Source organism: Polyodon spathula, chromosome 1 (genome assembly GCF_017654505.1).
Source record: "Polyodon spathula isolate WHYD16114869_AA chromosome 1, ASM1765450v1, whole genome shotgun sequence".
NCBI classification, from domain to species: Eukaryota; Metazoa; Chordata; class Actinopteri; order Acipenseriformes; family Polyodontidae; genus Polyodon; species Polyodon spathula.
The window spans coordinates 6409438-6434586 of record NC_054534.1 but is presented as its reverse complement, the minus strand read 5'-3'; the positions used below and the strand labels follow the sequence as shown (position 1 = coordinate 6434586).

The 25149-nt window shown below is 36.6% G+C and overlaps 1 protein-coding gene and 1 long non-coding RNA gene across 4 annotated transcripts in view; one reads left to right on the top strand and one right to left on the bottom strand.

Moving 5' to 3' along the window:
- Positions 1-17555, top strand: part of LOC121313095 (cotranscriptional regulator FAM172A homolog) — a 177985-nt gene extending 160430 nt beyond the window's left edge. For 2 of the 3 annotated variants that reach the window (XM_041245261.1, XM_041245270.1), the window contains exon 11: positions 14977-17555. In XM_041245261.1, coding sequence (XP_041101195.1) covers positions 14977-15128 — 152 coding nt within the window. In that variant the 3' untranslated portion in view covers positions 15129-17555. The remainder of the gene's footprint in view (positions 1-14976) is intronic. The other variant, XM_041245287.1, reaches the window with a different exon arrangement.
- The window catches only part of LOC121313116, a 41955-nt gene that overhangs the window by 5544 nt on the left and 11262 nt on the right, over positions 1-25149 (bottom strand). Inside the window, exon 2 of the long non-coding RNA XR_005949944.1 lies at positions 18619-18652. This is a non-coding gene — a long non-coding RNA (uncharacterized LOC121313116). The remainder of the gene's footprint in view (positions 1-18618; positions 18653-25149) is intronic.

Below are 25149 nucleotides of genomic sequence, written 5' to 3'. Positions count from 1 at the left end.
CAAACACAGGTCTAGACTCACCAAACTCCCTTGGCCAGACCTTTCTCCATCCCTTTTGTACATGTAGCCACTCCCCAGTTAGTACTCAATTACCTAATTGGGGGATGGCCACACCTGTGATTGCTGGCAGGGACAGATTTAGCCCCGTCCCTGACAGCCTTGCATTCTGCCCTGCCACACCATAATTGCTCAATCCGTTTAGACGAATCTGCAGGGTCTTTCAAGTGCTCTAATTTCCCAGATCTGGGTCATCTTGACCGAAATTCACTTTCAGCAGGGAGGTATATATTACAGATGCATGCTAGGGATGCGATTAGCATAACAAATTAATTTGTCTGAGGTAGTCTATAAATGCAAGAGTGTTTGCCACATATGGCATCTTTGCCCAACCCCTTTGTCTATTCATGGGGGCTATGCAATATTCAAGCGGTTTGAGAGGTATGCATAAGTAAAAGTGATATTCATTGCTGCTGTAAAAGTGTAATTGTATCACTTAGCAGCTGGGAGTAGTTGAAGCTATGTTTGAACTCTGAGGTATAAATTATAAATTGTAAACAGAGTGCTGGGAGAGCTGCTTAAACCGAGTGACTCATTTAAATGATGACAGTTTTTTTTTCTTCTCTCTTTTTTTGATCTGCCTTGATTAACTTTTAAAGCTCCTTTTTCTCTCATGTTTTATTAAGCTCGCTTGACACGCAGCTCTGGATTAGACTGGTTAGAATTGCTTGTGCTGACATTTTACCCTGGAACAATGACTCCAATACATTTGTTAAACTCCAATCCTGTATATTACAGAAATGCAGCGTGCCAGGGAAGGCATGAAAATATTACACTGTGTAACAAAATTATTATTTTTTTTTTGTTCCTGGGTAGTAAATGTTATTTCCTAATTGCTTATGCCTCAAAAGTATAGAAAATGGCTATTATTCCCCAGAGACTTTGCTTTTGTGACCAGGACAGTGATATTTCAAAATATCACTATTTCCAATGGGAAAATGGGCAAATGTGTGTCTTTTTGTTCACATAAAGTCAGAAAAAAACAATATATGAATCCAAATTAACATGCATTTATACCAATAATGTATTTACAGTATAATCGTAAATCTCAAAAAACTACTTACTTCTAAATCTTTTGTAGTCATTTCTGTATTACTTTAGTATAAATACATGTTAATTTGGATTCATATGTTGTTTTTTTCTGACTTTATGTGAACAAAAAGACACACATTTGCCCGTTTTCCCATTGGAAATAGTGATATTTTGAAATATCACTGTCCTGGTCACAAAAGCAAAGTCTCTGGGGAATAATAGCCATTTTCTATACTTTTGAGGCATAAGCAATTAGGAAATAACACTTACTACCCAGGAACAAAAATTGTGTTACATAGTGTTATGATTTTGATCCCCCCACCCCTCCTCCTATGACTTACATTTCAAATGTGTCGAGACAGACGAACAAGGGCAGCATTAAAACATTACATGATCAATGTTAGCCGCTGCAGGGTTAAAGTTAGCTCTTTTCCAAACCCTCTCATCTGACGAGTGCGAACGTATTGATCAGGTTATTCTATTTGCCGTTCCCAAGTTCAGCACAGACCTCTCAGTCGATAAAGCCAGATCGAGAGAACATCCCTTTTTTTTTTTTTTTTTTCTTGTGCTTGTTGTGCCTCGCTCTTTGGATTTGAGATGCATGTTTGATTAATCGTGAAATGCTGCAGGGTCAAGGCGAACGAATGTGTGTGTGGAGTGTCAGCTGATGCTGTCAGATAAATGTCTTAAGCTTAGCCAGGGTTCGTGCCCCAGCTTTGGGCTGTGCCAAATGTCTCCCCTTGGAGAAGATAACAGCTCCTCTAGAGGTGACTGTGTTGTTTGTGCACTGAAAGGGCTGACCTTGCCATATGGACAGGCACGGGTGAAATATAGCCTGTTTTTATATGTATATATTTAGGACATTAAACAGTTAGCTGCTGAGCAGTTTACAATGGCCTGGTTTATGTGCAAAAATAGAAATAAATCTCACCTTTTTAACAAACTATTATGGCAGTACTTTTTCAAAATACTGGTAGAAAATCTACAATAGGCTACTGACTCACCCAGATTTCCCACTACGTAATGTTACAATAATAATAATGTGCTGACTGTGAATTCTGCAGGGCCCGTGCAAGGCTCTTGCCAACCTAATGTTGTTATAGTTTTGCTTTACCAGTAGTCAGTATTTTATGAGTTCTACAAACTCCTCAGTGCTTATCCCAACCTAGGCATTTTTTGCAGTTTCTAGAACTTTATTCTGTAAGACTTGCAGAAAGCTTATATTAAGCGCTGTGTTTGTCTGTTTGAAGAAATTCATGGAAATAACAGGTTTTGTTTACATTCTTGTGAAATAAATCTTGTCCTATGATTTAGGTGTATGAAATGTTACTTCAACTCTGTACACGTCCTCTCTAACCTGGTGCCGTAGTCTGAGGTCTGTAGCCCGCAGCAATATACAAGACCTCTGGTACAACTCCACTGCTAGGCTGATTTAATACATTTATGTTTGGTTACAAACACTGTTTTAGGAGTCACCTGCGAAAGGCAATCATTTAAAACATTGAATAAATGGTTTCTCATTTAAAAAAAAAAAAAAAAAAACTGAATGAAAAGTTTTTTTTCTTTTTGGTCACAGAGGCTTGCCAGGGCTCCTTTTAGCAGAATTACTTGGTACGTTTTAGTTATAGTAGAAAGTTGTGCCAGGTTACGTCACTGATGAAGTCTCATCTACATATGGTACAGATTTCGAACTTGTTGCCATGCAAAAAAAAACACAACTAAATTTAGGTGGCTTTTTAGTGTGAGAAGTCGATTGATCTTCTCTTTTTAGCCATACCAATATTTTTTGGTTCACTTCCTGTAGCGTGGTGTGTGCATGCTACGTCAGATTCTCATGACAATGGAGAGAGAATTTGGAATTTCTAAGCTGGATGTAAACCAAGCCAAGGACAACGATAGCACAGGGGTTTCAGCATGGGATATTTATTATTCTGTTTCTGACTCACAATTTATAAAAAATGCATACAGCTGTGGGTTGGAGCATTTCAAAAGGTTAACTCTGCCACTGTATTTGTTTATACTATTTTGCCTCTTTTGTTTAAGCTAACTTTAATTCTGAGAAGACATCTGGCAATCTTTGAGGGTGCTGCAGGTTTTGGACAACATTCTCCATGTATACCAAAGAGAGAGATCCACGGGGATAGAGCAGGTGAAAGTGAGCGAGTGCCTTTCATTGCTGTGTATAATTGTCTCTAGGGCCACCTAGCAGGCATGAAACTGACATTTGTCACAAGACATAAGAACACAAACAAACAAAAAAAGCGCTTTGAAAATGCCTTTTGATTTAGTTATTCTCTGTTCAGCATATTACAACTTTATTTTTTTCTCTTTGTCAGGCAGTTGCAAACTGGTATTCAAAGAGAAGAATTGATAATATGTGGGCAGTTGAGCAATTGAAAATGCTTGTTGAGGATGTTTCTGGTCCTAAAAAATATATTCCCCAATGAGATAAGTGACAGACCCTTCATAAAGCATCCAAAGGGCATGTATAACTAAATCATTTGAATTAATAAATAAACACTTTCCCCATGACACATGTCATAATGCTGCCTTGAAAAAGTGATAGGGAAAAAAATAACTGAAGAAGGTTAAGTTATCTGCCTTTTTTAAGAGCCTCACACAAGCTAGATTTGGAGGGACCAAGGACAAAAAACAGAGATAATGTATAAACAGAAGACAAGATTGTTCTGCCAGCATCTTTTAAGAGTCACCGCCTAATGGCTCATCACATCACAGTGCAGTGTTTGATACCACAGAAGTTATCAGAGCCAGGCGTGAGTGTTGCTGGACACAAGTCTGAAGCCTGAATTGTTCTTGACATGCTGGATAGTGAACCCCTTTCTCCTTAGAAACCTGTGCAGTAAAAACATGTGACATCAGTGTATTAAAGGGATCATTCACACCCCTTTTAATGTTATGAATCTTTCATTTCTTACCAGTTCAATATCCCTGTATACATTACACTAGATCTGCTGTAATATTTTCTAATGTGTTTCATAAGCTGATCCTCCTTTGTGAATATTCAACTTGATTTTGCAGTGCAGAATCTTATTAACAGACACCAGAGGGTGTTCACATAATCGAAATAACAACTGTAAAATTGTTTATATGAATTTCACTATGAAGAAACCTCCAAAATGGTATAATACAGACCCTTTACATTTAAATAAAAGACATACAGTACAGCACTCCAATGTTATTAACAATTGGTACATTTTCTTTGTTTGTGCTCACCCTTTTTTCCCACCATGAAATATCAATTTAATAAAGAGTCTTTAGACAGAATTCCAATGAAGCTAGAGAAGCCTTACCTGTGAACGGTCAATGCAAATGCAATTGTTTATTAAATAAATAAATAAATAAATAAATAATACAAATTTGAAAGTGGATCAGAGATTTTCTTTAACTTGACTGGTCAGTGCGAGGGTTTTAATTAAGCAATAGAATCTGAAGGGGCGTATTTACCACCTGTTAAGGCCCGCCTCGTGTCGTTAAATGTCTATTGCTATTAGAAAAATAGTTACAGTGAATTTATTAAGCACTAGTTTTTGTTGCTAATGTATACAGATGTTTTCCTCATTATTCCATGAGCAATGCGGTTTGCTCAGAATTTTGTTTGTGATCTGGTAGCCTTCACTCAGGCTTCATTATCCCACTGTTGGACTATGTTGCATTGTGGGTATTTCCAGTAAGAGTTAAAGAATTCAAACAACTGGATGCAACTTTATTTCAGAGTATCAGAATAATAACCCCACAGGCATGGTGCTCTCTCCTCTGACAAATCCAGGAAGGAGGCTTGGAGTAAACTTCATGAGCACACTGTGAACAAGTAACTGAACAAACAGCATTAACACATGGACTACTAGACTGACGCAACACAGTCCACCGCTGGGATAGTAAAGCCTGAGTGAAGGCTACTAGAGCACACATGCAATTCCGAGCATTACTGGAATAATGAGGAAAACGTTTGTATCCATTATCAACAAAAGCTGTTGCTGTTTTTTATTTTTTTTATGTACCCATTTTCTAATAGCAATAAAACCTACTTACGAGGGCTTTACTATCTGATAAGGCCCTTCTCCTTATGTTAGTCGCCCTCGCTTTTGCTCGGGGCATTTAACGGCACAGACGGTAAAGCCCTCTTCAGGTTCTATTGCCTAAATAAAAAAGCCTTTAATAACACAATGCTCCTGAAACTAGAGTTCTGTCCATTTTGTTAGCTGTTAACTGGCTGCTTTGATGGAGGAATGTGTCTCCAGGGTGCTTTTGGAACAGATATGTTTCATTTTAAATGCCTGTCTTAGCTAATGTGTTTAAATAAATGCATTACATTCAAGTGTTTTGATGTACTGCAGACTCCGACAGGGAAAAAAAAACAACACGGTAACAATGATAAATAACAATAGCATTTTAAAGTCAACCAGTTACAAAACACGAGAAATAATGTGTCAGTTAACGTGAATTAGCAGAGTCAGTGTGCCATGGTGTGTTACTACAAACAGTATGTGTGTAGGTATTTCTTATGCCATGCTGTCAGACTGGATTCTGAAGAGCTGCTTGTTTTTAACATGTTGAAAGTCCGCTGGGTGATTTCAAAGAGCTGCTGGGCTTAAATTACAAATGTATTGATTAAGAGTTCAGACACACATGCATTCCTCATGCGACGATATTGTTTTTGGAGTGCTGTGCATATTTTATTGAAAATGTGTCCACTAATCAAAGCACAAATACAATGGAATCGCAACATTTTGATTTCATGCAATACAAAACTCTATATTATATATATATTATATTATCCAGAACGATCCATGCTGGTATGCAGGCTTTTGCATTATCTAGTAGTAAATTAGTGTTAAAATCTAAGGGAGATCAGGTTTCATGCAAAGCTCAGTGCAGTGAACAGTTCATATTTATTTTCCGTTTACAAGATATTCCTTCATTACAAACTGCAGTTTGCATGAACCCTTTGTTTAGCTGTGAATCCTATGTCTTTTTCACAGCTACACACAAACCAGTGTTGTTAACTGGCAGAGAGCTGTACTAATAAGAGACTATAAAGTTTTTACTCTCACACACATACAACATCAGATATTGTGCATGACACAGGATTACCCTTTCCAACTCCGTTGAACTGCTAGCAGTTTATCTGTTACTTTCCGTACATGCGCCTGACCCCATTAGCACATTCCCAGAAACTCCTCTTATCATGCCTAACATTAATTACACTTTGTTCCCTAAGTGAGCTGTTGCTTAGAAGCAGCCCCCTCAGCATCCACTCCAATGTTACATCCTGTTAAAAGTTCCAATGTAAAAGGGTTGGGTCACGCGTTACTTTTCGTCTCCGTGGGTGTTTTTATTGGTCATGTTTGCAGTGAACCTATACATTTCTTTATTGTCGGATGTAATGTAACATGGGAGACCGGCCAAAACACTTTCAGTTACCCAGGAAATCCAAAGTGATTAACACTGCATACAGAAAGGGACAGAAACGTGGCAAATCAAATTTAATATCAACAAATGTAAAGTGTTACAATGTAGAATCCAAATACCAAATGGAGGATATAGAACTGGAACAGACTCGCCAACAGAAAGACCTTGGTGTGGTAATAGATTAGTCGCTGTCAGCAACCACACAGTGCAAAAAGGCAAACAGAATGTGGGGTAGATAGCCAAAAATGTGGAGTACAAATCCAAGGAAGTTATTACGAATTTGTATAATGCACTGGTGAGACTGCGCAGAACCGTTTCCAACTCTGGTCATTGCAATGCTAAGGGACATTCTGGACCTGGAAAGAGTCCAACGAAGAGCAACCAGACTAATCCAACCAATACTTTAAACGCAGCGCAGAAACCAGGATTAGAAATTAAGTGGAGGTAGATTTAGGCCAGAAAGAAGACACTTCTTCACACAGTGATGGGTTACCTGTTGAGGCTGAATCAGTTAGATCCTTTTAGACCCAGCTTGACAAAGATTTAACATCAGTCGGCTAGTAAAGACACCAAATGTAATCTTATCTGAAGATTGTATGGTGTACCTTTATTGCAATGATTCTGGTAATAATATTCAGTGGGAATGAAGTAATACGGTTTCTGTACTGATGAGTTCTTTAACAACCGAAATTGATGTATTCGTTTTGTCAAGTGCGTGGTCATGTGATAAGTTTTAGCAGCGTTTGGTGTCTTTCAGCAAAATCTGTTGATTGACTTGGGAAGCACCTTTTGGCTCATTTAGACTTGCAGCTCTGTTTCCCCCTTTGCAATACAGCTGTGTCTTCCACGACAGTCATAGTTCTGCCGACAAAACCTGCATCTTTTTCATTTGCATGCACATGTTCCCGAAGAACATTTCTGACAGTATCTGCAGTCTAATTATGTAAAACATTATGAGATATTTTACACTAACCATGCAGACCATTCATCTTAAAATAAATCTGACCAACGGCAATAAAGCATGATTGTAATACATAGAATCTCTCATTGTTATTCAAAAGAGGGGCTCTCTAAACTGTGTGGGCGGGTGGAAAACATTTATTCTATTAAACATAACCATAATGGTGGTGTGCAAGTTAAGTACAGTATTCACCATGTGATCCACACACACACACACACACACATATTTAAAGATGGGAAACTTTGCAATCTTAAACAGCAGCTCCCTTTAGGGATGAATGAGAGAAGAATCACACCTCTAATGACTTGCATGCTTGCGTTAACTGTACAAAGATTTTTAGTGTATATAAACACTGGTGTGTAATACTTATTCTAAAGCCAGGAGAGAGAAAGGGACAATACAAAAACTTTTGTTTTATGTGTTTTGTGTATGTGTATGCCTCTGGAAATATTAATAAAGTATTTGCTGCATGTCAGGGAATAGAATGAATTATCATAAGGCATAAGTGCTTATGTATAAAGTTACCACTGTCTACAAGTTATTGAATTTACTGACGACAGGGTGTTGTACTATATTTTATAATAACAATGTGATAGACTAGAATGAAACATTAAACTACAAGAATGAATATTTCATGTAAAAAATGCAATTGAAGTCTGCTTAGCTATCCTGCACTACACTCAAAGGCAGGTACTATCTGACAAAGCCTGCATGGGATACCTCAGAATAAATACCTAAAGGTGCTGTAAGACACTGGGGACCAAAACCGTTTCCTCCTTTCTTCAATAAAAAACAAAATCATGTTAGTGTTGCAAAAGGAAAAACAGAACACACCAAGAGTGCTAAAGAGAACATATTTGTTTGAGTCTAGATTCATTAAATGAACAGGCTTTTTACTATTAAAAAAAACAAGGAGTTAATTAAAGACTGGAGTAAACGCTGAAAATAGGCCCCATGGAAAATTAGTTCCCCTAAATTTTAATACAAGGAAAAAAACATCCACATTACCTCCCAGTGCTGGTAGGGTTGTTGTTCTTTTTTGTGATGTTTTAAAGCTGTGTGGTGTGTGTTCAGTTAGGTTGAACGGCAGCAGTTCTGAGTATAGTCACTTTGAATAAATTATAAAGGCCCAGAGTTTGAAATCAAGCATTTACAGTGCTTGCTGCAGTCTAGTTGATTGCTGTCCTTAAAAACATGATGCACTTCCTTTCAAATGTCTCTGGCTGTTCAGAGCAATTGAATTTCGGCATCCGGAATCTGCACCAGCTTGAATTTGTTCTTATTAAAACTTACTTTCACACAAAACCACTCGGTTAAAACAAATAGAGTGATATTCAATCAATTAATGGCAGGCTAATCAAGGTTTTAAAATTAATGTTCGTTTTCACTAGAAAGAAACATCGCTGGTCTCCTTTTGCTGTGTTGAAAATATTTATGTTTATTATGTTTGGTTTTTTTTTTGTTTTTTTATACTTTATTTTTAACCCCACTGGTTGTAAGTGGCTGCTGCCTGGTGTGTAATCCTTTCGTTACTTTTATACTTCAGATTCACTGCAGTGATTTAGACGCAGTCAGACGTGTGAAATGCAAAAGTGTATCTGTAGCTTTATATTTAAAATATTTACTGAATTACTGTGAAAACCTAGTGAAAAATATCAATAAAAAGGTGTGCCACCGATAATATTATTATTAGTGTTAAGAAAATGTATTTTAAACATTGGTTAGTACGCCTTTAAATCCTGTAATTTTGTTTTCAAAATTTATAAACCCCACGTGAGAAACGGCAGCTTTAAATTGAAATACTTTTCTTTATTTCTTTTTTTTTTTCTCCCCCCTTGGTGTAGCCAAGCATGACGTGATTTAATGTTGTTAAAAAGTTGTGATTCAGTTTCCCAAATGAGGCGTTGTGTATTTGCACCTTTATTCGCAGGCCCAGTGGGGTTGCCTTAAAAAATAAAGTCTCTCGTTCAAGGCCTTTGTGTGATGTCAGTGTTTGTTAGCCCAGTGCACTTTGACAACCAAGGTGGTCTGTGCGGCCGCTTTGATGTGAGCAACATAACCCAGCTGGACTCAGCCGAGAAGGAGCGAGCTGTAAAGGGGCGTTTAACTCACTGTTCATTAAAGGGGGGCTTTAATTCCTTTAAGATGGCCGAGAAGTATCTTGTGTAATCAGTTATCAGAAGTGTATCTCTGTTTCAGAGTGTATAATACTACCTGGTCTTTTATGGTTTCAAAAGGATAAAGGCTCATTGTTGATCGAAGGCCAATGTTTCTTACTGTCTGCACTCAGGGAGTCCTTTGTTGATCGTTATGAACAGCCTCCCATTTTGCTAATCTGCCATTTTCCAGCATATCGCATTTTTCTCTTGTATGATTTCTGGAGAGACAAGCTCAGACCTGGCTGCCATTTCTCCGGGTATCAGAGAACAGAAACGTCTCCGGTGCCTGCTCCACAGAGGAAGTTGATTCATGTGTAAATTGGCTTTTATTTGTTTGGCCTGTGGAGAGTACACATGCAGATAAAAGGCTCAGAGGGTCGTTGCTTAGTATGTGCATGTTTCTCCAGTGGCCACAGTGACTACAGTGTTGTCAAAGATTATCAGACAGAGAGGAAAGACTCATCATTATGTATGTACTGTTAGGTACCTGAAAGACCACCCTCTCAGTACTACAAACACACACACACACATATATACACATATCGTTTGAGTGCAGATCAGTTGTTTTATCCAAGTCTCCAAGATGGCTTTATTTCCCATTTACTGCATTCTTCCCCAGTTTACTGTAGTTGGGCTTAGGCCCCTACATATATGGTGCATATAGAACTCAAACTGGATGAGCTCACGAGTGCCTCAAATATTCAATCATTTGTGGACCTCCACAATTATCATATGTTCATTATCTATATTATTTTATATACAGATGAGCCAATGCTTACAATCATCAGCAGCAATATAACAAAATGCACATTAAACTCAATTACAGCACTTTATTTTCTTTGCAATCAGTACATTCATAATATGTTACAATTGCTAAGTCCTAATGTGTCACACTGTGATTCCTGTACAGTGTTAAATGACCTGTTTAACCTTTTTTTGGATTGTAGTCTTGTTATTTTTAGGTCGTGCCCCCAGACCCTGAACTTTCCCTTAAAAGCCAGCTGTTGATGTGTGGCAGCACCACGTACACAAGGTGAAAACACTTAGAAGCAGTACGCCTTAGAAAGTGCATTACGTGTCGGCCATGATATTTCCAGAGCTGTATGTGAAATCTGCATAAGTCTGATTCAAAATAAGTGACAACCTTTTTGTGAGTCATGTTTTTAAAAATGTGACCTTTTCTCATTGTTACAGCTCTGCTTTGCTATTAACATCAGGCATGAAAGAGCTTATCCTGTGATTAAAGTCAGCTCGGGGTGGCCTGAGTACATTTCGATTTGATTAGTTCTTTACAGAGGACAGCTTTATGTTCCCAGTTAGTCTGAACTATGTTAGCACTGTGGGTTGATAGGCATTGACACCTGCAATACCCTTCATTGGTTTAACCTGGCAGTGGCTCATCCACTTTAACACCAGCCAAGCTAAGCAAAGCTTCAGCTGTGCCAAATACAGTCTTAGACACAAATACAGGAAATCAGAATATCAGAGATAGACAGCATGCCTCAAATAATACAGTGGTTCAGGTTCAAATGGGAGGCTTATTAAAAAAAACGATGTGATGAAAACAGTAAATATAGTGCTTAGTAGTGCCACCGGTAATGACTTGGAGCAAATACTAGTATTTTAAAAAAATAAATAAATAAAGTTAATTCAGTTCTTAAACATGAGCTGTAAAAGTTAAAGGCTCATAATTCTGGATTCAAAATTCAGTAGTTCTGAGGCGGCCTTTTTAATAGACAATGATATTGTTTAAAACAAATGTTATCATTTAGTAAGAAGTGTCATGCAACAAAAAACCTTTTGTCGTTTTATTTTTTTCCCCAAATCTTTTGTCAAATTATAAAAAATATGCATTCTATAGGTATAAGTTCACAAACAATAAACAGCAGGGTTTTAAATAATTCAGCACAGATGAAAAGTAATTACAACATGTCAGCTTTGATTCTAAACAGTTTCTCAGGGCATCGCTTTGTGTTTGTAATTCACCTGTATTTGTTTTTGAAATTCATTTCAGTCACAAGATTACCATGTGTTGCAGATTCTTGCTTTGGTCACAGAATATGGCCTTTAGCGTTGATACAAGTCCTTTGACCGAACAAGAGGCGTGCATTGTCTCTTCCAACACAGCGATTAATACAAACTTAACTCCATGTTAGTCTCAAAAAAGATCAAAAAGCAGTTTGTCATCCCAAAATGGATCCAGCCAATTTGGTGGGAAACACAAAGTAATCAGGATCAAATAGCCTGCTTCTGTGAACATCTTTGGGGAGAATAATTAGACAACAGACAGCTTAAATGAAGCGCAACCTAGATCCTTCATAAGAGACAGAAACAAAAAGGGGTGAGGGATGACTGTTTTTTGTTGTTTTTTTTTTTTATTATTATTTTGGTTTCTGTTCAATTTCAATAATTGAAAAACACATGTATGGAACTGCACAATGCCCTTATTACCGTTCAGGAACTATGATCACATCCTGTCCAAAGAGAAGTCTACACAGTAACAGAAAGTATAAAAAAAATGTTTTCTATCACTGGTGGTTTGATGATTGTCCCAGCTGTTTTCTCAAGCAGCCCTGTTTTGCTCCACAGTGACTCCTGCTGGAAGAGGCAGGTCTGTAATCCACATGGCATGTCACACAGTTAAAACATCTCCCTGATGGTCGGCTGTTTCATTTCAGGGAAGGGATCTGTGAGAGGGCCATAGGAGTTAAACAGCAGAGCAGGGGTGTGGTGATGCAGAGTCCAGCTCTTCACCAGCTTTAGTGGAGGAGGAAGCATGTATCTTGGCTTACGGTTCAGCCTTTTTTTTTAAAAGAGCTTTATGTAGTGTTATATTGGTGTAATGATAATGGTATCTCGTAAAGGCTAGTTTTCAGAATACTGGCATATGATTTAAAAATTGTTGCCCAGAATTGTATAGTTGTTAATATTGCAATCTGCCTTTATTTCTCATCATTGTAAAGCGCTTTCATAATGAATTTAGAGATGATGTTCTGGTGTGTTGTACACTGCAGTGTTGGAAATATTTGAAATCAATTTAAAAAGCGCCTTCATTTGCATTTTGCCTGCATCGCATTGTACATGACAAGATGGGCTTGAATCAGTCAGTAGGATGGTTTGCATTACAGTTCACTGTGGGTTCGGAGCTAAAGCACAAGCTGGCATTGATTGTTTTTGCCCTACAGAAAAGAAAAAAAAATCTTTGTGCTTCAAATTGGATGTAAATTATAAATAAGTACTCTAAAGGCTATGAGTTTGGAAGGGAGCGTTGTTCAGAGACGTACACAGGTAAGAGATGCTAGTGGGAGGGTTATTAACTTGATGATTGCAAGGTTGGTAAACTTGACCCAAGGCACTGATCACCGCTGTCTATAAAATCCTAAATGATCTCAAGCCTGGTTCACCAGGCCTTTTTCTTCAGCAGTGTTCATTAATATAGACCAGCAAGGGGTCAATCTAATAAACACAGGGTCAGTACTTGCAGCGTCCATGTACACTCATTGGTGGAGCCATAAAGGTATTTTTAATTGTATCCCTCAGGACTGCTGCTAGTAACAGTGTTAATATAGAGAAGAAAGAAAAGGAATATATATATATATATATATATATATATATATATATATAGAGAGAGAGAGAGAGAGAGAGAGAGAGAGAGAGAGAGAGAGAGAGAGAGAGCAACAAAAAAAGATATCTGTCCTATCCACTGCTAGTAATTTTAACAGAGCTTATACTTGTCTCACAGTCAAGTTTACATGTTTAGCCCAGGAAACAGCACTGTCACAATGTGTTAGGCTTGTAAAAGCGAGCCACTATTATCATCCTTGAAGGTAATATAAAGGCAAAATTGGCAAATGTATAGGATTGTCTGTGTATTCCGCTCACAAATGTTGCTCTTATGTGGTGTGGATAACTATAGTATATCTGGACACTGATATACCCCCAACTGAATCATTATTTGCTTTGCAACCTGTACAGAAAACTGCATTATATTATGGGATTTCCACACATATGTTGCTAGGCAGCAAATATGGTTACAGGGACTGAGCTATTAGCTGGTGAAATTAAGTGTTGAATCTCTATACGTAACTATAGCAGTGACCTACTATTACACTGTGATAAGAACTGCAGTAAAAAAAAAAAAAACCTTGAAAAGCTTCCATATGCTGTAATACTACCAGTTGTTAGCCGCATCAGCGGACTTCTTTTTTTAATTTAGCAAGAAATGTTTCCTCTCCAAGCTATCTTTGTAATCGTCTAAGAAAAAGGAGAAAAAAAAACTGAGGAATCAGCTTTGTCATAACTCTACCATAAATGCTAATTAATTTATCATCTGAAGCATGACTCTGTACAAAGACAACTTAACATCCTCTATTGATTAGCAATGCAACTCCTGGGCTTGTAATGTGTTGGAAAATGTTGCTAGAAGAATAGATTGTCTCGAATGGAGTTTGTTAGCGAGTGTCCCTTTTGAAATATGGTCATTCTTGTTATATGGCAAATAATGTTGAACTGTAGATAGTTCATTTTTGTTATGTTTTGTTGAACAGTATGGTGCAACACATACTTAGTTTAACCCCAACACACCTTTAGGTCCTGTTGTCTGTCTGTTCATTATTGTTGTTAAACAGATTTAAACCCTTGCATTAGTATGTGCATTACACAAATGTTGGCATGCCTTCCAATGCATAAAAGAGAATTTGAAACAGATTTGATCATTAACAAGATAATTCCCTTCAGCAAAAAAATTAAGGTACTAGAGAGATTGACTGGAGACAACAAGATGTAATAACCCTAAGCCCAAAAGTGCTGTAAAAATGAAATAGTTTGAATTTGCTTTAGGATAAAGAGCCGATGCCCTTTTTACCCTTGAAATGAGCTTTTAACAGCTAACCTCCCCCCTCCCATGTGTTAATATACGCCGTCCCATTCAGGGAAGCACAGGCATCACACAACATGTTCTCATTATAATGCATATTTTTCCAGTGAGGAATCCAGAGCTGGAGTGTGTGTGTGTGTGTGTGTGTGTGAGAGAGAGAGAGAGAGAGAGAGAGAGAGAGAGAGAGAGAGAGAGAGAGTGAGAGAGTGAGTGACCAAGAAACGGCAAAGCAGAAGTTTTCCGAAAGTGGAGTCAGGCCCTTGGAGATTATGGAGCAGTGCAATGTAAACGTACCCTCTCTGTGCACAGGGGTGGGCAGGATGAGAGCACTTAGCACATGTCTTGCACTATTACCTCTCCTGTTCCAGCTCTACAACGTTAAACCGCAGACTATATCCAATAATTGTGTTTTTTTTGTGTGTTTTTTTTTTTATGTGTGTGTCTGTCTGTCTGTCTTTTAGGTACAGAGCGGCACGAGTTAACGTCATGGAAGAGTTTCCATTCTATTTTCAAGTACTTTACTGAGGCTTTCGAAGCTCAGAACTGTGAAGCCAAACCCACGACGACAGTAACCACAAGGAGCTCCAACAGAATAAAGCATGAAGAGTTTTAAAAGGGAAAAGAAATCTCTCTCCTGTTGCCTTGTTTTGTGTGAGCAGGCCCCCAGCCCCTCATTAGATTGTTTTTCTCCCTAGAGCACAGGGTCATGGTGTATACATCTAAATAGCGTTTTGCATTATTTTTAGATGACTGCAACTGTCAAAGCAATATGAGTTCACTGGTTGTGCTTCCTGTGGGCTGTAGCTTGCATTTCGTGCTGCCCATCAGTGTGCAGATTAAGGTTGACAGCAGCACTGCACTGTGCAGTATGGTGCACCTCTAATTGCCCTGACATAGCCCTGCACTAAGCTAATGCCAGCTTCACACTTCCCTCCTGGTCTCATTGCTTCTTGGCTTTTCCCTATTGCTCTAAGATATATTTAATTTTATTTTTGTTTCTAGCAAGTGGCAAACGGTGATTTTATCTTCGATTTGAAATGTCATACTTTTTAAATCCTCTTTTTCTTTTGTTTCATCGTTTCTGTACAATGCTGTTTGTAAAGACATAAGTACAGGAACTGGATTGCTGTGTGTAACAGTAGTGCATTTTTGTTGCATACAAGGGTTTTTAAAAGCAAAAAAAAAAAAAAAAAAATATGGCTCTCTTCTATATTTGCTGAAGTTATTTGATATTGAACCTGGCAGGTTCTGATAACTGTGTTCTGTGTTAATTGTATGTGTTTTTAAAATTCATTTTATCTTCACAGTTGGTAAAATGTTTTAAAAGGGAACTGACATTCACAACTTTTATATAAGGGAAGGAAGAAAAAATATATAATACAAATACCCCAGACATACATGCAGCTTTCTTTCGCATCATTGCTCACAAAGTAAAAGCTGGTTATCAGTATATAATGTATTAATTGCATTTGTCTTCCGCGTTACGAAGCATCTCATCAACTGCCGTGTATCGCATTTAACAAAAAAGAAATGCCCAAATATTGCAATCGTTTCTGTAATTGAGGAGATCCATACAGAGTAAGCCATCGCTGTGTAGAAAGTGAACTAGAGAACGCCAGGCCTGATCTTTGCATGGTCAGTTTCATGGGTCTAGCAGCCTACTGAAGAGTGCTTTACAAGTTAAGCCTGTTGTGTTATAAACACAAGTTTAGAGCAATTAACAGCAACAACGTAATCCTCTCCCTGTGTACAGCTACGGCCAAGGGTTTGCATCATTCTATAGAATAAACTCATTGTGCTTCATCAATTCATGAATTACATACCCCATTGTACTTTTCCATATACTAATAAAATTGAAATGTGACATTTTGAAATCAAACAGGAAATGCTGTACTACTATTATGGCTTCCAGTAGACTTTTGCAATGTTATTTAGTAGTTTCTTTGATTGCATGATGTTAAATAAAAGATAAGTTCATATGATTTAATTTTCTTTCCTAAAATCCTAGGTGATGCAAAATGTTTGGCTGTTGCTGTATATTGTAAAGGGATAATTTAATGTTAGGAGAAAAAAATAACCGTATTGTACAGTATTGTAACTAAATACCATCTTCCATTATTAACCAATTAACGTGTCCTGTTTTGTGATCTGGTGTATTGACAAAATTATTATTATTATTATTATTATTATTATTATTATTAGTAGTAGTAGTAGTGCTATTATTTCTAAGGGTCTTCTAGCACAGCTGATAAAGGCATGATTATGAATAGGTGATTTCTCTGCTGATTATTTTCTTGCAATCATGTCATTGTAAACACGACATGCTCTTTTTTCTGCTGTAGGTTTAAATTATAACATTCGCTAGACTATAAGGTGAAACTAATAAGAAGGCAGCAAGCTGTAGGATTTTTGAAACCTATAGAGAATATTTTGTGAGCTTGAGGATTATTCACACAATGCTAATATACAGTACTGAATATGCATGTCAAGTACTTTTTCCCTGTCCCATGTATAGTTTTCTCAGTGCATCGTTTTACGTTTTGAACACTACCTTTTGCTTAAAGTGTGTCAATATTGTTGCCTTATAAATGAATAGCATGACCCTGTTATAGCAGCCAACTGCCCAAAAGCCATAGGTAGCTCTGCCAGTAATGTATTAAACAGAACAGCCTTAAACCAAATTTAAAGCACATTTAATATTTAAGATGTAAATTATTGCTGATTTTTAAGGAGGAACATTAAAAAAAAAAAAAAAAAAAAAGTTTTCCAGCAGCCAGTAAATAAAACTTGTATTGATAATTGCTACAGTTTACAGCAGTGATTTCTTACATATACAAGCAAATAAAAACGCCACTATTTTAATACAGTGGTTTGTACTTTTTATGCAATGCTGGTGACAACTTATACTGAACTCATTTCTGCTTAACTTGGTTTGTAGACATTACAAGTCATAAACATTCAGATTTATAAGTTGCAGAGTTACAAAATATCCATAAACACTGCCTGGAGTTTGGTATTTTTTTTTTTTTTTTTTTTTTTTTGGGGGGGGGGGGGGGGGGAAGATGGTTTATCAACAAGCATGTTCAATGATTGCAATGAATGTTATATGCTATTTCCAACAATTGCTAGTTTCACTTTTTGTTGTAATTATTTTGCTTCTGCTTTGTATCCTACTTGTTTTAAGTTGTATTATCTTGTGAGTTAGCCAAGTACAGTAATTGAATTGTATTTTTTTTTTTTTTTTTTTAATTCATGGCAAAATATACTGCTGTATCTGAAATTATTTTGTTTGTTTTAATATTTTATGTAATTTTATTAAACACATAGAAACATGAATGGTTGATTTTTAAAAGTGATCAAAATAAAAAGAATGAGGATTACTATTATGCAGCAAGCCTGACACATTCTGTACTCATTTAATGTGTCTGTTTTTGCTCAATAAAAACATGTTACAAAACGAGCAAGAAACAATACGTTAAATGGTAGCTCGTGATGTTTTTTTTTTTTTTGAACAGGTGACTTAGCTCCGAGGTAAATGTCTGTGAATGTGGTCTTTTGTGTGCCATTGTCGTGGAATTGATGGAAATGTATTGCCAAGGACAGTGGCTCTGAACTGTTTTTCGTTGTGTACGCTGCCTCTCCTGTTAACACTTCTCTTTAACTCAGCTGAAGACTTTAAACCCCGGACCAATAAAATAAAGTGACCCCTGTGAAACACTAGTTTGTCAAAATGACTTCAGAATCAGTGACCATAAAAACGGCATGAATATTAAGAAATACGATCTGTATGTGGAAGTGAAGTAGGGAATAAAACGGGACAGGGCACTAAAGAGAAGCCTGTTGCTTGACTCTGAGCACGCTACCGCTTGGCTAACTCCGAAGTCCAGTGAAATTGAGTCGGAAAAGTGATCCGAGCCCTATACTCAGATATCTGGAATGAAATCAGACCGCTCTTGACAGTTTAGTTATCTGCTGATATCAACTCATATTATTAGCAAGGGAAATCCACTGAAATGCATCATTTTAAAACCCGTTAAATTGGAATTGCATTTATATTATAGTAAGCACTTTCTCTTGTTCTCTCTTTCTCTCACTCTACGTACCTTTGTCTTCGATCCTCACTTCTGCATACGTGATCTACAAGAATTAAATAAAGAAAAAGTAATAAGTAAACAGATTAGGGAAAAAAAAAACCCTTTCAGATTGCGTGCTGTATAATAGCATGTTTTCTATTTGTGTTATCAAACTTAACAGATCCGTGACAGTCAAAACAATAAAAACCCATGCGTTAAAACCAGATTTAAGGTCATTAATCTTTGTAAAGAAAGGAGTCATAGCCTTCATAGGGTTACAACGCCTTTTGTTTTCACGTGTTGAAAACCAATACTGTCATAAAACGCCCCCACGATAAATCTTTGCAATCTTCCCATTAACCCTATAGCAGCTAGTGTATGGGGATCTCATTTTGCCCTGTGCCAGCAACAAATAATGTATAGCAGCAGCCTACAGTATGCAACTAAATTTATAGTATAATCATAATAATTAGCAGGATTGAACATGTTGCCACAAACTAAAAATCACGTGAAACCGACACAGAAGTGATCCTGTATGCTTTCTTACGTTCCATAAAATCCTACTTAAATAACTCTTAAACAGCTCATATAAACGTTATTCTTCTCGATTTCCCACCAGATTCACGCAGTGATCTTAACTGTATAAGGCAGGACGATCTGTTAAGACACATCACGCTCTGAAACGGTTCCAGGGTAGCTGCATTTTGATAATGAGCACTAAGAGCTTAAATGAATTTCCAACAACGGTTATTACAATGGCCTTTTGATTTTGGTTTTGCTTTTAAAAAGCATGATGTCCTCAAATAGCTCAATAGCCTGGAACACTAGATCAAGCCCAGTCTAAAATGATTTGCTTTCATAGTGACTGGCCTTTTAAGTAAGTAGCTAATGGTAAGTAATCCTACCACATGCACCTTTGCTCTACTTAACAGTTATCGCTTTAAATAATAAATGGACATGCAATATTTAGTTTATATGCTTTTAACAAAGAAAATGTTTACTTAGGTGACGCTATCTACACACTTCATCATTCAATGTATCACACAAGGCGCTTTCTTTTTTTTCCATGTTACAAATTCCTTTTAAGTACTTTGCTGTTCCAACAATGGTCGCATCACACATCGCCCACGTTGTGTTTGTACTAGTGTAAAGTGTGTTCTATTCGTTTTTTCAGCAAGAAAAGGGAAAAATAAGCTACATTTCAAGCAAGAGAAAAGAATAATGCTAAGTTAATACCAGCTACCTGGCTACAGTATTAATCTATATAGAACAACGTTTGCTCCTTCCCTGTACGAGAGCCGACTGCTTGGAGTCAGATGTTTTAGGTTGCAACATGGCTTATTAAAATGTATTTATTTATTTTTAAAGTATGTACTGGTACCAAATATATAATTGGATGTACACCAAAGTTGCCTGTAATACATGTTTTTGAGTTGAATTCTTGGTAGTTTCAATGCAGTTTCTCTTTGATGTTTTAGGTAAAGTGGACCAGTACATAGTAGATCCACACTGGTATTTTCTGTATTCTTTTTGTTTGCCATCGTTTGGCCCGTTCTGTTCTATTACTATACATAACAACGAATCACATTTAAATATCAACACCGCTATAAAATTATTTGTTACATGGATGTTTGCTGTGTACCAATACAAATGAAAATAAATTAGCAGAATAAACTCTAGGCCTATATCCTTTTTTTTGTTTGTTTTAAATGGAGCGCTTCTAGGTCTATAATGCTAGGTTTTGAATTACTGTTGCATGCTAATCATTGTCCTGTCCTGATTTCACGACGTTCCCCTGATACCTGTCAATACTGCCGATAAAATGATATTTCAATTATTATGTGAATTACGCATGCCCTAGTGCCCGCCCTTTCTCGTGCACAATCCTACATATGGACTATTACCACAGAGTAAATGCTCGGGTAAGTTAAAATGGCACTTTCTTCCACCGTTCTATAAGGGGACTATTCCACCAGATCAGTGACAGCGCTCTATTTGCATAATTACATGCTCTGGTCTGAAGAGAAAACTAACCCCCGAATTGTATGGGTCACTAAGCTGCAACAATCAGCGTTGTATCTCTATGCTAAGCAAAACTATAGATGCTATATGAAGTTTCTTAGAAGATTATATATATATATATAATGTGTTGGTGCTGGAGGCGATGTTCAGTAGTAACTAATACATACCAAACTATTGAGTCTTCAGTCAGGAATTAGCAGAAAGAAACCTAACCTCGTATTAGGATGGTCGTCAGACAACAGAGAGTGCAAAGATTGTACTGATTCATTTTGTTTTGGAATGCACTAATAAAATATGTTTATAATGAAGTACATACAATCATTTAAACTTCATGCCTATTTTCTGTCCACTGTTACCAATCTGTCTTTACGAGTAATTATGTGAAACAATACATTAACAAACTTTTTAGCCCAAAATGCTTAGTACTGTAATATGTACATTTCATCTGTAGCTATTAATATTGTTCTACATACAAACATGCTAGTTGTGTATCCTTACAACGCAAATGTTTATTCAGTCATATTTGGCCACTTCACAGTTTATGAACTACAACACACAGCAGCTGATAAGAGTTGTAAACAACCTTTTTAATTAATACAATAATTTGCAAAAGACTCTTGTGTTTTCTTGTCGTTTTGTCTCTCTTTTTTTGTTACTTCGTCAATCGCGCGTAAATTGTTTTCCTTCCAGCTCATTTGGAGATGAAGCAGCTTTTCCGCGTGGGATTTCCGTTACCATTTGCTTTTCATTGAGATCAATACAGTATGACATGCCTCGCGGACGTGTGTACAGCCCGACACAAACAGAAACTCTACCCAGATCGTTCCGTTCGGGCGCACCCTGAGGAACCTCTTGGCGTACTGTCAACAGGAGCGCCTGCACACTATTGGGTGGTGTGTTTGCTTTGTAGGTATGTTTCTGTAACCGGAACCTCAGGAAACTCCGATTTGTTCGAGGCACGTAATCACACACCCACAAATCACCCACACATGCCCATATCTCCAATCCGCACATCCCAAATCACCAATACCACAAATAAACCGGGTATTGCTCCCTTTGTTTGACTTTTCAAATTGTAACAATGTGTTATGTACAAAAGAACTTTCTTGTCATGTCAGAGATTGACGTATCGCTATAAATTATTTTACAATTAAATTTAGAACGAGAAACTTATGCCAGATAAATATACCGGTAAGGCTCTGATGTGCATATATGCAGTGATGGTGAAACACAGAACTGACCCGTATTCGTAGGACTGTCTGTGTCTAGTTTGGCAAATGTTTTTGCAGTGGTATCAGGGTAAGTGTTGTCCCTTAAAACACTTACTATAGGGTTTCTGTATAATAGCCTTATTAATTTAACAGTTGGTTGTGTTGCATTAATTTTTCATAGTTAAATAAAGCCTAGACGTTGAAAATATTCCATTTACAGAGGGGACTGGTAAATGAAAGTTAAATGAAATAAATATTAGTATGAACAAGAACAAAATATACGGAAGGAAATTACACTCCCCTGATTTGTAAAAAGGGTGTATCGTAAGACAGTTGTGTGTAAAAGTCCACAGTCAATTGAAAATGGAAAGTAAAGCTGCCTAGGAGAGAACTCTCAGCTTGAATGTAATTTGAGTTCAACCATTTCAGAATTATAAAACACAACACTTTTTGGCGTGCGTTTACCAGCATAATAGATAATTATACGATGGTCGGCCTTAAATGCAGAACAGTTATAAGGGTTAACGGAATATCCATGTCGCTTTTTAGTTGATACACTCTTGGGATATTAAAAATGTAAGCACAACGACCGATAATGACATGCAGTAGACTATAACATATAAACACATGGGCACACGATAAATACAACCAGCTCTGCTTAATAATTCTTTCTTTCTTTCTTTCTTTCATTAGAAGGTTTGGAAAACGAAATTTGTGGCCCCGAATAAAGAAATTGTATCAGTTCAGATGTTTTCTTTCTTTCTTTCTTTCTTTCTTTCTTTCTTTCTTTCTTTCTTTCTTTCTTTCTTTCTTTCTTTCTTTCTTTCTTTCTTTCTTTCATTCTGATTTATATAAACGGTCGTCATTATAAACATGAAGCAGTCTGCAGTTCCAGGTGTACCTTCGTGACTGAACAGTGACAGTTTGTCAAATCAAAGGCAGAAGGGTGTGTCACAGAAAGCAAAGGCATGTTTGTGTATTTCTTTCCTTTGCTCTTAGCGTTCAAGTGATTTTATTACCGAACCTCTATCTGAACCCCATGTAAAGCAGAACCCTCTGAGATAGAATGGTTCCATGGACTTTCTTTAGAACGCTTTTGGAAACACTTTTTATTGTTTTAGTTTTAGTGATTGGGCATTTGCTGTAACATGAGACGTGTGTGTGTGTGTGTATTGCGACGATGTAACAACAATCTATCCTTTGATATATCGAATAAAAATTGTGATATTGCTTGTTTTCATAGTCTAAACAAACTTGTGTTCAAACGAATTAATTACGTGTGTGTGGGCATCATACCTGTTTCTCAGTTATTGGGAATGTGGCGCTAATCGAAATAATTACTAAGAAAGACACAGTAAAACTGAACAATTAGTTACTTTTATAAACCAGCAAATGTTTGTATTTTTATGTATATTCATAAAAAAAGCTAAACCGACATGTCTTTATATTGCATATAAATATGATTTTTTCCAGATAACTTTAAAAATAGTTTACAAATACATATTTTATGTATATACTCATACCAGCGCTTTATTAGATTTGTATTGTATTTTATTTGTGTGTGTGTGTGTGTGTGTGTGTGTGTGTATATGATATATATATATATAGTTATTAATATATATATATATATATATATATATCTATATATATATATAATATATATATATATATATAGTTTAAAATTATAATAACATATAAGAGAAAGCTCTTCAGCTTTCCAAAAATTTAATTGCGAGAAGTCGAAAGTTTTAAATTAATTTCATTCAACTAAAACAATTACAACATTATTTTCCCTAGTTTTATGTGTCAATATTAAATGAATGGATTTGTATTCAATTTATATTCACTGAGTGATTATATCTGTGCATTAATTAACCAGTTGTCTTTCTCTCATGACTGAAATAAAGGGAATGTTGTCTGGAAAAACTTTTCTGCACACGTATCTCTAAACTTGGCGATGTTTGAAGTCATTTTCTATTCTTTCAAGTTCCCCAATCGCAACTTAAATAAATATGATTTGTTACATTATCATCACAGAACAAAGACGTGGCATTTCGATTGCAAGGGAATCCCTCGGCGAGCTCCAGTCGTCCAGACACTGCCGAGTAAAAACATCGAGATAAAGATAATTAATATTTCTTTATCTAAGCGTCCCTGAACATTCCTATTTAATTCCAATAAACGATTTAATGGCCACTAAAGACATGATTGTTACGCCACTGCGAGTTGAAAGCTGACAGGGTTGACTGTGATAAAGCTCAGAGATGTTTTTTTTTTTTTTTTTTTTTTTTTCACATTTCGCTGTGCACATCTTCCAGATGTGAAAGCTGTTTCTTCCTGCATGGGCAGAACCTAATTTCCCTTTTATTTTATCTTTTTTTTTTTTTTTTTGTTCCTAGTGCTCAGGTACTAGTCAATGCCCCAGCGTCCGCAGAGCGCGGAGAGGTTTTAATCAGCTCCTCTCACACCTGCAAACCGTTTTCCTTTGAGGACACTACTTTTCGTTCGAGTATGGGAACGGGATGCCCTTAGAATACTGTCATCCTCTTAAGAGACTGCACCATAGTCCAAAGCCAGCGAACAATGAATGCATGATCTTGTACTGTAGGACTTGAATATATATATATATATATATATATATATATATATATATATATATATATATATATATATATATATATATATATATATATATATATCAACTAAGTCTGTTTGTATTTAGTTGTTTTTTCCCTCCACAATCTTAATATTGCTCAAGACAGCATCACAATCATGTTTAAAGTGTTCACCCAGCTGAAAAGGGTCAAATATCTAATTGTTTAGGATATATTCATTGTGTAGTTATCAGAATTTTAAAACACACACACACACACACACACACACACACACACACACACACACACACACACACACACACACACACACACACACACACACACACAGAGTAATACCACTCTTAAATAGTTCATAGTACTAAAGAGTGGATTTCAAAACCAATGCATACTGAATGAACTACTAACCACCACTATTTATCATTTTAAATTAATGGATTTGTTAACTGTTATAATCATAACAAAATGATTAATTGCAATTTTAAATTTTCGTTTAATACTCACGCTAACAGATAAATGCTATTGTGTGTAAAAAAAAACAAACAAACAAACAAAAAAACAAAGACAAAACAAACAAAAAAATATATATAATGAAATATAAAGGCGAATACGTTTATATATTGCATTGTCAATAGTTATCTAGGTTAAGAATGAACGAGAACATCTGATCCAAAATGCTTAATTCAGACTCGTGGCACTCGTCCTAAAGATATGTT